Source organism: Pseudophryne corroboree, chromosome 11, assembly GCF_028390025.1.
Source record: "Pseudophryne corroboree isolate aPseCor3 chromosome 11, aPseCor3.hap2, whole genome shotgun sequence".
NCBI classification, from domain to species: Eukaryota; Metazoa; Chordata; class Amphibia; order Anura; family Myobatrachidae; genus Pseudophryne; species Pseudophryne corroboree.
Genome location: NC_086454.1, coordinates 296247944 through 296260622, shown reverse-complemented (window position 1 = coordinate 296260622; position 12679 = coordinate 296247944). Strand labels below are relative to the sequence as shown.

At 44.7% G+C, this 12679-nt stretch overlaps 1 protein-coding gene across 1 annotated transcript in view; it reads right to left on the bottom strand.

Moving 5' to 3' along the window:
- The window catches only part of LOC134970191 (IST1 homolog), a 52492-nt gene extending 40035 nt beyond the window's left edge, over positions 1–12457 (bottom strand). Inside the window, exons 1-4 of the mRNA XM_063946212.1 lie at positions 12401–12457; positions 6469–6571; positions 5657–5837; positions 1238–1331 (exon numbers count right to left, since the gene is read on the bottom strand). Coding sequence (XP_063802282.1) covers positions 1238–1331; positions 5657–5837; positions 6469–6556 — 363 coding nt within the window. The 5' untranslated portion in view covers positions 6557–6571; positions 12401–12457. The remainder of the gene's footprint in view (positions 1–1237; positions 1332–5656; positions 5838–6468; positions 6572–12400) is intronic.
- Between the last annotated feature and the right edge of the window lie 222 nt (positions 12458–12679).

Sequence of the window (12679 nt, the reverse complement as noted above, 5' to 3'; positions counted from 1 at the left end):
AACAGAAAGAAAGCAGTATAATGTGAGTGAATGGACGTATGGCATGTGCGTTTCAAGTCATTGGTTCTACAAATTTCTTTAACTGGCCAGAAGTGAAGCGGCATCATTCTGGTTGATGGTGGTGTGATGGTTTATAGTACGAAATAGTCCATAAATATTGGCTTGTGTTCAGATCAGGTGACTGAGAAGGCCATAACATGAGTGGCATCATCATCATGCTCAGCATACCACTGGGAGGCCATTTTGGATGGATGTTTTGACAACCAGGACAGAAATGCTGCAACATAGCAGCAACTTGAAATAAGCATTGACCTTGCCTTCTAAGGGAATGACTGCTCCCAAACTGTGCCAGGAAAATGTACCCAGAACATTGTGGAACCCACAGAAACCTTTGCTTATAGAAACCAGCACTTAGGGCTGAATAATACCCGTAGGATGGTGTCACACATGAACATGGTGATGGAAGATTTATCATCTTCCTTCACTGCTGTTACACGATTGCCTGTGCTTTTGTAAGTGTCCCCCCCAACCCCATTTGCCATGTTTTGCTCGCTACCTGCAGTTTGTATGGCATACCTCCTGCTTTCTGGGGACAGTGCCGCTTTCCCACCCGAGGGCTCCAGTGTCCAGTGAGGGGTGTTGCTGGGTGCACAGCACACATCTACACAGTGTGTAGAGAGTCCCTGGGGTCAACCCAGTATAATCCTGCACTGAAGGTACAGTATTACACTATCTATGTGCTCAAATAGGTGACAGACATGTAGTGTTCTTCCCACACAGCTTATTAGTTATTATACCCCTTTCACAACGCACAAATAATCCGGTATCGACACGGGTCGGTGTGCGGTGTGAAAGGGCCATGGTCGAATTCCTGGGTCCTCTGACCCGGTAGTTCAACCCGGGAATAAAGCAGTGTTATTCCCGGGTTGAATACCGGGTCAGAAGGCAGCGTAAACGATTTCCCGGGTTGATGCGACCCGGGACCCGTTCACTACATAGGGAGAAGCGGCAAGGAAATGAGCTCATCTCCCAGCGCCGCCTCCGCCCCCGCTGCTGGCTCCGCCCCTGCCGCTATGGCAACCCGCACGCCATATTGCCGGGTCAGGGAAGCCTACTGTAGGGTCCAATGCCGGATTCCACCCAGGAAGGATCCATTTCCAATTCCCGGGAGGGATCCGGCATTGGCGGTGTGAAAGAGGTATCATTTACCTCTGAAAGAGGTATCATTTACACTTACTGTCTTCAGCTCAGGGACCTCTGTTTCCATATGTGGAGCAGCCCAGATCACAGTGGACACTGCTTCGGACAGGGTTGGGTCCAAATCTCTGCACCTAAAGAAACCATCATGAGAAGTTTTGAGAACATGAATTGTTGTTGTAAAGTTACAAGAACATCTTGCTCTTTTCACCATCTGCAAGCAGCAATGGTCCATGTATTCTGCTCATTTGCCTGTATACTATTGCTGCTAAGTCTGGTGTCCCACAAGCGTTTCTCAACTCAGTATTACAGGTATCCCACAAGTTTCTAAGGTTAGCAATCCAATGTATGTTAAGCTTCATATATTTAAATGTATCAGCAATATTTATATTTTACAAAATCTAATAAATACTTGTGAAAAACATTACACTATGGAGATATGTTTATTATGCTAATTTCACTTGTTAGAAAGTCATAATCTGGGAAATAGAAAAAGGGCAATTACAGATAAGAATATAACATATCCACTTTAGGTATGCAGGTATACACTCCCCTCATTTACTAATTGCACTACAAAGAGCCTTTTTATATAAATAAAAAAGTGAAGTCAAATATTTTGTCTTTAGAAGGCTAAAAGTAAACATAGAACATATGGTAAAGAAATCTTCCACTTGTCCGCTTTAGCTGAGACCTGTGTCGGGCCGGTGTCAGTCCCCGCCAGTAACAAGAATAGTATTTTGGTGATGGTACCTCATCTGATTTAGTAGTATAGGTCTAGCAGTCACTATAAGATGACTGAGCCAGATCTTGTCCGCTATGGGGAGCAGTAAGCAGCACAAGGGTGGCCAGCAGAGGTCCTGTCTATAGTTAGGTGGCAAGATTCCGCTATATGAAGCAAATGGTGAGTGTCACAGGGGAAAACAAAACACGACCACCAAAGTATAATTATTTGAAGGTGAGGGGATTTAGTGCAGGGGTCACTGAAAGCATAAAATACAGTTAAACTTGTTTACTTGTGTTTCTAATGCTGGGTACACGCTGGCCAATATGTCGGCCGTTCAATTGAACGTTCGATGTATTGATGGTCCGTCTGTCAGTGTGTACCAGCGATATGTTTGTGAACGCTGTCTTTCATAGACATATCACGACGGCCCTGCAGACACACGATGACCAGCACACACCAATATATCTCCAATATAGCTACAGATATATTGGTGAATCGTTCTGTGTCTACAACCGCCCGTACATATGCTGCAGCAGCCGGCGGTGATTGACGGCTCAACTGGGCGGGTGCATGTATAGTAAATGCCAGCCCAGTTAGTGACCTCAGTCACAACGGATCGGGCAGTGTGTATGCACAACACACTGCCCGATCCGTCTATAGATACATCTGCAGATCCACTGACCTGTAGATATATCTTCCACTGTAGTGTAGGTACCCACCTTAGTTTTCCTGATTTACAGAATGTTCTTATTGATTTGTAGGTGCTGCAGATCCTACAGAATGACCTCTATTCATTTTGTCTCTTGTTATGCAGCTAGCAACTACCCATTTTGATGATTATCCCGCTTATATTGAAGGATTTGATCAGACAGGTGTACATTGCCCACATGAAATATGGTATACCGGGCGTTGACTATGGACACATAAATTATTTTCCTGCCAGCATAGGGATCCCTGATGCCCCTCCAGGCTGCATGTGTATGCAGTGTTGGACTGAGCCATGAAGGGCCCACCGGGGGGATGCTGTTGTAGGGGCCCATTCTTAAGGGTGTGGCAAGGCTCCACTGGGGCGTGGCCAGCCAACACAGAGGTTTGGCTAACCATTATATAATAAACCATATTCTTGTGAAGTAAAATGTAACTTAAGTATAATGTATAAGTATAATATATAATTCAAGTGCACTAGGATAGAGTCTGGAACCTGATCCCTAGAGAAGGAGGAGGGCCCACAGGCAGTGGGGCCCACCGGGGGTTTTCCCTGTTCCCCTGTGGTCCAGTCCGACCCTCACAGAGGCAAAATACACCCATGTCAATGGGTCAAGGGGTCCATTCAGTTACGTGCGAATTGGGAGCTGCGAGCTGTCCAAACTCGCATTGATTTTTCAGAGAAAATCTTTATTTCAAGGTAAAGATGTCAGTACACAGTGTAGAACCTCTGGTGCACCCCTCCTAATGAATACTCACACACTTGGTTTCATTTGGCCAATAAAGACATGTCAGTTTTCTCGTAATTTTCTCTAAAAATCTCAATAATGGGATAAATGATGTGGGACAGGTTCCTGGAGATTGTGTTGATGGAGGAAGGATTTAAAACATTACAAATGAAAGGTAAAGTATGTAAACGTTTTACAACTTGCATAAATTAAAAACATAAAAAAATTATAGACATTTTCCTGTTCCCCAAAATGCTGGAAAGACTTTAATTTGCTGGCAAATGATTGCTGGCTATCCTTATGCCACCATTAATAAAAAAAAGTGCAAAAATAATCCATTTGGCACATTGTAAGACCCTCCAGTGCTGCCAACAGACTTCTATATGTCCTGCTATCTCAGTTGCCCTGTTTTTTGGGGTCCAGGATGGTTTCCCCACTTTTCCATTCACTTCTTCCAGGTCACAGCCTTTAGAACAGTCACCCAATCTCGCTGCGAGAACTGTGAATTGGCATTTCTAACTGAACCATGCATGCGTGCGCACATTGACGCAATGTATGCCAGTTTCATGAAACTAAGGGGGTCATTCCGAGTTGATCGTAGCTGTGCTAAGTTTAGCACAGCTACAGTCGTTAACTCAGACATGCGGGGGGACGCCCAGCACAGCACTAGTCCACCCCGCATGTCAGTGCCGGCCCCCCCGCACAAATACAAAAGCATCGCACAGAGGCAATGCCTTTGTATTTGAGGAGCAACTCCCAGCCAGCGCAGCTCCTGCGGCTGGTCGGGAGCTACTCGTCGCTCCCGCTGGCCGCAGCGGCTGCGTGACACGTCACTGTGAATTGGCCGGACCGCTCCCCCTAAATGGCTGCTAAACGCCGCCGTTCAGCCCCCTCCCGCCTAGCAACCGCCTCTGTCTCAGAGGCGATCGCTAGGCAACGATGACTGCCGTTCGCCGGCGCACTGCGACGTCGGTGCATGCGCAGTTCCAACCTGATTGCACGGCTGCGAAGAAGTGCAGCGTGCAATCGGGTCGGAATGACCCCCTAACTCACTTCTACAAACTCACTCCTAATTGAATTGACCCCTAAGAGGGATATGTATGAAACTTTGTAAAGTGGACAAGTGAAGAAGATTCCTATAGCAAGTACATTCTATCAAGTGGTAACTAGAGGTTGATTACAATAGGCTACATTTCCACATGTCCTATTTAGCAGGTTAGATAGATAAGTGGCAAACGCAGGATTTGCATGGGGGGGTTTCCAGGACTGGGCGGAGCCAATCACGGGGGTGGGGACTAAGGGGACCCGGTATATGCTGGGTCCGTAAAACTAGTGTGTCTGTGTGTGTGTGTGTGTGTGTATATATATATATATATATATATATATATATCTACACATATATATATATATATATATATATATCTACACACACATATATATATATATATATATACACATACACACACACACACACACATACATATACACGGGTGGTCTTCAGTATGCCGGCGGTCGGGCTCCCGGCGACCAGCATACCGGCGCCGGGAGCCTGACCGCCGGCATACCGACACTTATTCTCCCTCGTGGGGGTCCACGACTCCCCTGGAGGGAGAATAGAATAGTGTGGCGCGCGTAGCGTGGCGAGCGCAGCGAGCCCGCAAGGGGCTCATTTGCGCTCGCCACACTGTTGGTAAGCCGCGGCCGGCCTCCCGGCGCCGGTATGCTGGTCGCCGGGAGGCCGGCCGCCGGGAGATCGTAGTGAACCCATATACACATATACATAGCATATTAAACATGCATACATATATATATATATACACACACACACACATACAGTACACATATATATACACATGTATATATATATATATATATCATATGTGTGTGTGTTTATATGTATGTATGTATGTATGTATATACATGTGTATATATGTAGGCACATGGATATATATGTACTATAATTAAAATAAAGTAAACTTTTATTGCACTTGCAAATGCCACCAGGAAGACAGCAGGCTGCAGAGGACGCTAGACAGTCATTAATAATACTCATGCAGCTAAAAAAAAAAAATAATAATAATATATATATATATTTTATTTTATTTTTTATAGTGGAGGGGGGTTTCTGGGTACTCGGAAACCCCCCCTGGGTGCGCCACTGCAGATCCCCAGTATAGAACAAGAAAGATGTCAATTCGCCTTTTCTACACGTGTTGTCTATGTCATTATTCTGTAGCATGCATTGGTTTTGTAAAAAATTAACTTTATATATTTTGCACCATCGTCTGTCTGCCTTTCTTACGTCATAGACTGGATTGCTTCAACTTTGTTATATAGCAGATCACAAAGCGTCTGAATGATCTCAATGGCATCCACAAGGTTCTCCTCCCGAATAGTGGCTTCCCCCCGGATTTGTGCTTGAACTTTCTCCTTAGACGTTAAATGCTCTGCTATTTCTTTTTTCCCTTTCTTTGCCATCTCACCTGGATGTTAAAAAAGAATAAACATATTGCAATGTATCTTGTCCACTCCTGGAGAAAGTCCACCTTCACATGCTAGGACAGATGCGGCCAACTACAGTTGGGGGACTACAAGTTCCAGCATGCCTTTTGGAAATTATTACCATACATGTGTGAGACGAAATGCCATCCAAACAGTCACCCCATGCACCCAAAATGCGCAGCCAAACTATTAAGTCATGCCCTCTACGACAACAGGGTCTACTACGGCATGTCAGTGCTCGGGATCCCGTGCTGAGCATACCGGCGCCGTGATCCCGACTGCCGGTATACCGGTAGCAGGGCAAGCGCAAAAGAGCCCCTTGCGGGCACGTGGTGCGTTACGCGCGCTGCGCTATTTATTCTCCCTCCAGGGGTGTAGTGGATACTCCAAGAGGGAAAAAAGTTGTGGTGTGCCGACTGTCGGGATTCCGGCATCGGTATGCTGAGCGCCGGGTTCCCGACAGCCGGCATATCAAGTGCCACCCACGACAACATCATACTGCACCAAGCTAGACAGTAGATTTGTGCTGAGAGCCACAAAACCATGACTAGACCCAGGATTATCCAGCCCGCCCTAAGCCAGTACAGACCCCAACAGCTCTCACAGACTCACTTTTCCTTTGTTTCAGTAGCTCCAATTGCTGCATGGCCTCTTTCAGGCTCGAAGTAAAGTGTTGAGGTTCGAAACTGGTTTCAGACATATTGTGTCTAAGAACCTAAATAAATACAGTGTTACATATGGGATTCATAGGAAATGTAAGTTACTGGAATTTTATAGTTTTTACAATCAAAGCAGTAGCATATGTGCGTATACAATATATCGCTCTCTCTCTCGGGTATATTTACGAAAGTACGGGTTTAAAGAAGTGGATTGGTTGCTATGGGCAACATCTGGGTAAATAGACCCTCTATCTCTCTTCCTTTAAATATACCTATATAAAAATTGTGGATGGTCTCTCCCATCTTTGATGTGCACAGTCTGTCCTTTGGGGGACAGAGTAAAGGGACTGCTGGAAGAGACTGCAGGAAGTATAGGCTGAAAGATAGTGATAAGGCCATGTTAAGTGTAGGAAGTAGGGGAGAACCCTGGAAAAGATGGGTCCAATAAAGGTTGCCTATCCCTGCTTTAGGTACAGATGTAGCCACAACCATCTAGCCTGCAGCTTGCTGCATTTGCGTCAGGTGTGCCCACGACTAGGACACGCGCGTACGTCTTAGTACGCACGTTCATAGGAATACTAGGTATACTAAGCCGCAGTTCAGCGTACTTGGTTGCACCCGTGCTTCGGCATGGCGTGCCAAAGGCTGTATGAGCATGGCTACATCTGTATTGTCTTCAATACTATTTTAATTTAAATTGTCTCCCTCAGTTGCTCAATAGAAGTGCAAGTAGAAGAATGGGACTGATGCAAACCGAACGTAATTGCTCCTGAAGACATGGACGCATCTCTGCGACCAAACTGCTCCCCATGTGAACACTTGGATTCATAGCCATGGTGCAAAGAGGCCATCTAAATACAGGCATAAATACACTTATGCACATCTTTGCACGCCCTCAATAAACTTAGCCAACATGCCTAGTTACCACCCAGTAACGCTCCTTCATCTGCAGGACGAGATGCAGCTTACTTATAGCTGTGTGGAGTATAACTCTGCTGGACTATAGCTGTGTGGAGTATAACTCTGCTGGACTATAGTTGTGTGGAGTATAATTCTGCTGGCCTACAGCTGTGTGGAATATTACTCTGCTGGCCTATAGTTGTGTGGAGTATAACTCTTCTGGCCTATAGCTATGTGGAGTATAACTCTATTGTCCTATAACTGTGAGGAGTATAACTCTGCTGGCCTATAGTTGTGTGGAGTATAACTCTGCTGGCCTATAGGTGTGTGGAGTATAACTCTGCTGGACTATAGCTGTCTGGAGTATAACTCTGCTGGACTATAGTTGTGTGGAGTATAACTCTGCTGGCCTATAGTTGTGTGGAGTATAACTCTGCTGGCCTATAGCTGTGTGGAGTATAATTCTGCTGGCCTATAGTTGTGTGGAGTATAACTCTGCTGGCCTATAGTTGTGTGGAGTATAACTCTGCTGGCCTATAGTTGTGTGGAGTATAACTCTGCTGGCCTATAGGTGTGTGGAGTATAACTCTGCTGGACTATAGCTGTCTGGAGTATAACTCTGCTGGCATATAGTTGTGTGGAGTATAACTCTGATGGACTATAGCTGTGTGGAGTATAACTCTGCTGGCCTATAGCTGTATGGAGTATAACTCTGCTGGACTATACTCCAATTGTTAGAAACTTTTGCGCTATATTATAAATTTATATGATATAGCTGACAAAAATAACAGACTCCTATTGAATTAAAAATAATTAATAATATATGAATAATCACAAATCATAAAACAAGACCGGTCTTAGTAGTTTAAACATCTAAGATGACAAGTATATATACTTTCCAATAAAAGGCATTCTTTGAGGAAGCCCCTGTGGGAGGAGCGAAACGCGTCAGAAGCTGAACTGTTGGACCCCAGCTGGAGTTAGACCCGTAGTACATACCGGCCGCAGCATTCATCTGCTGGTTGTTTATTCTTGAGTGGAGAGGAGCCGCTCACCGGTGCCCGCAAACGGCACGTATAGGTGGAGACCTGTGGAGCATTCAGACCGAGCAGGACAAGTTGTAGCAGGCGCCAGTGCAGGTGCCGTTTTCCCCGCAGCTAGAAGCCAGTGTGGTGGACGTCGGGATGTACTCCTGCTGATACTACTTGCTCACACCTCACGTAAGATTCCGGTTGAAAACAGCTCTCATTTCATTTTACTGACCTATGTTGGATTATTACATTCAAAGGAACTTTGATACAAAGTGACTGTCTATTGGAAACATCTATTATACGGGTTCTACCAGCAGCTACACTTGATCTATATTTTTTTTTACTTTGTAAATCAAGTCATTTAGCTATAAAGCTAGTTTTTACACCTCTGTGCACAGAATATGCTTAAGTCCACCTCCTTTTATTGGAAAGTATATATACTTGTCATCTTAGATGATTAAACTACTAAGACCGGTCTTGTTTTATGATTTGTGATTATTCATATATTATTAAATATTTTTAATTCAATAGGAGTCTGTTATTTTTGTCAGCCATATCATATAAATTTATAATATAGCGCAAAAGTTTCTAACAATTGGAGTTTTGTGGTTAATTGCACTTGGGTGGCCCAGTGCAATTTGATTGACCTGCTAACCCCAGGTCATTAACTTTTTGCAGCTGATTGTTATTTTATCCAAAAGGGTTTTTTATAGCATTTGATATTAGCGCCTGATAAAAAAGGTTTTTTCTGCTGGACTATAGTTATGTGGAGTATAACTCTGCCGGCCTATAGCTATGTGGAGTATAACTCTATTGTCCTATAACTGTGAGGAGTATAATTCTGCTGGCCTATAGTTGTGTGGAGTATAACTCTGCTGGCCTATAGGTGTGTGGAGTATAACTCTGCTGGACTATAGCTGTCTGGAGTATAACTCTGCTGGACTATAGTTGTGTGGAGTATAACTCTGCTGGCCTATAGTTGTGTGGAGTATAACTCTGCTGGCCTATAGCTGTGTGGAGTATAACTCTGCTGGACTATAGTTATGTGGAGTATAACTCTATTGTCCTATAGCTGTGAGGAGTATAACTCTGCTGGCCTATAGTTGTGTGGAGTATAACTCTGCTGGCCTATAGTTGTGTGGAGTATAACTCTGCTGGCCTATAGCTGTGTGGAGTATAACTCTGCTGGACTATAGTTGTGTGGAGTATAACTCTGCTGGACTATAGCTGTGTGGAGTATAACTCTGCTGGACTATAGCTGTGTGGAGTATAACTCTGCTGGCCTATAGTTGTGTGGAGTATAACTCTGCTGGCCTATAGTTGTTTGGAGTATAACTCTGTTGGCCTATAGTTTTGTGGAGCATACAGTAACTCTGCTGGCCTATAGATGTGTGGAGTATAACTCTGCTGGCCTATAGGTGTGTGGAATATAACTGTAGTTTATGTGTGAAGCACCGCGCTGTATCTCTATATGCAGCAGCTCAATAAAATATAATGTTAATGGGGAAAATAGTGAGCGCTCAATGTGCTATTTACTTATTGTGGCACCTGTAAAATGAAAAAAGGTTAGATTAAAAATGTTTACACTTTTTTTAAGAGCAAGTGGAGAATGTGGATAGAGTCTGTTATGTCCGCTACAGTTGCACCTGCTGAGCTAAGCTATCCCTACCTCTATCTTACCGCAGTCCGGGTTGGATGGGATGGTTTGTATCTCCCGTTTGCACAGTGATCTTGTCCTCCTCCCGCTGCAGGCAAGTAATGTTAGCGGCGGATGTCCGGAAGTTTAGTGCCGCTCTGGCTGATGTTTGGTGCAGCGCCGCAAACCTGGGTCCGGACAAGTGGTTCTACACTCCCATTTGCACGGGGCTCTTGTCCTCCCTCTGCCGCTGATGACATGAATGGCGGCGGGCGCCCGGAACTTGCGTTGCACTGTGGATGTTATTAAATGCGGTCAGGTGCTTCGTTTAACAGTCCTCACTCCGTTTCTCCTATTGCCCCCAACGCGTTTTGTGTGCCGTGGCGCACTTTGGTGGTCATTCCGAGTTGTTCGCTCGCTTGCAGTTTTTAGCAGCCGTGCAAACGATATGCCGCCCTCTGGGAGTGTATTTTAGCTTAGCAGAAGTGCGAACGAAAGGATCGCACAGCGGCTACAAAAAAAAAAGTGCAGTTTCAGAGTAGCTCCAGAACTACTCTGCGCTTGCGATCACTTCAGACTGTTCAGTTCCGGATTTGACGTCACAAACACGCCCTGCGTTCGGCCAGCCACGCCTGCGTTTTTCCTGGCACGCCTGCGTTTTTTCGAACACTCTCTGAAAACGGTCAGTTGACACCCAGAAACGCCCACTTCACGGCAATCACTCTGCGGTCAGCAGTGCGACTGAAAAGCGTCGCTAGACCTTGTGTAAACCTACATCGGCCGTTGTGAAAGTACATTGCGCGTGCGCATTGCGCCGCATACGCATGCGCAGAAGTGCCAAATTTATTTGCATCATCGCTGCGCAGCGAAAATTTTCTGCTAGCGATCAACTCAGAATGACCACCATTGTCAAGGATGGCAGGGTTGGAAACATGTTGATTATTTATAGTAAAAAACTTTATTATAAAAAACGGAAGTAACCACCAGAAATGTTTAAAAAAGGTGGGAATCACATGTTCCTTACTCTCCTTCTATCCAGTCTACAATTCATGGCCATCCAGAAACTAGAACCAAATTGGAGAGGAGGAGACATGATACGAAAACTAAAAAAGACTGAATCCCGATGGATCTTTGAAATGCAAACTTTAGAACCGAAAGGGTTGAATATAGATTTCGAATTTAATGGGGTTTTTTAATGAGATTTTTGTATATGTATCATCAACTAAAACATACTAATCATTGTGGCACCATAAAATAATTTTAAATATTGTTAGATTTATTTTTCCCCTTTTCCCATCAGAAATGATAGGAGAATAAGGAACATGTGATTCCAACCTTTTTTAAACATTTCCGGTGACTACTTCCGTTTTTTATAATAAAGTTTTTTACTATAAATAATCAACATGTTTCCAACCCTGCCATCCTTGACAAAGGCCCTCATTCCGAGTTGTTCGCTCGTTATTTTTCTTTGCATCGGTGCGATTTTCCGCTAACTGCGCATGCGCAATGTTCGCACTGCGGCTGCGTCAAGTAAATTTGCTAAGAAGTTTGGTATTTTACTCACGGCATTACAAGGTTTTTTCTTCGTTCTGGTGATCGTAGTGTGATTGACAGGAAGTGGGTGTTTCTGGGCGGAAACTGGCCGTTTTATGGGAGTGTGTGAAAAAACACTGCCGTTTCTGGGAAAAACGCGGGAGTGGCTGGAGAAATGGGGGAGTGCCTGGGCGAACGCTGGGTGTGTTTGTGACGTCAAACCAGGAACGAAACTGACTGAACTGATCGCAGTGGCAGAGTAAGTGTCGAGCTACTCAGAAACTGCAAAGAAATTTCTATTCGCAATTTTGCGAATCTTTCGTTCGTAATTCTGCTATGCTAAGATACACTCCCAGAGGGCGGCGGCTTAGCGTGTGCACTGCTGCGAAAAGCGGCTAGCGAGCGAACAACTCGGAATGAGGGCCAAAGTGTGCCACTGTGCACGAAACGCGTTGGAGGCAATAGGAGAAACAGAGAGGACTGTTAAACGAAGCCCATCTCAGGGCACCTGACCGAATTGAATAACATCCACAGCGCAACACTATAGTTGTCTGCGCTCAGCCCTGGAGAATGTGCCATGCAAAAACACACAAGATACAGCCACAATCCTGGCTTGTGTTACCCTCTGCACCAGCCCCAATATGTAGAACCTGTTCTCTAGGATGTGCTGGTTTAGTGATACACACTTACAGGATGATGCGGTCTAGGTAAAACCCTATAGAGTATACGGCAAAATAGATATAGGATATAATCTAGAAATGGAATATAAAGAGAGAAACACTTACGTGAGCTGACTCGCTGAGTGTACTGGCAGCAGAGAAAAGGGCAGGAAGGATGTAGTCCAGGGACTGACACTGGATATGGGCATGTATTGTTAATGTGACATCTAGCTGTAGCGTGCTATGATGTGGTCTATGTGACAGATGCTCCCCGCATTATACTTTGTGTTGTAAATAAATAATGGGAGTAATGGGGAATATTTAACCACAGTAAGAAATCATCTGGAAAATAAATAAATATTATCTTCTTACAATTGCCAACCAAGAGCCTGGTGCTGAATTTTA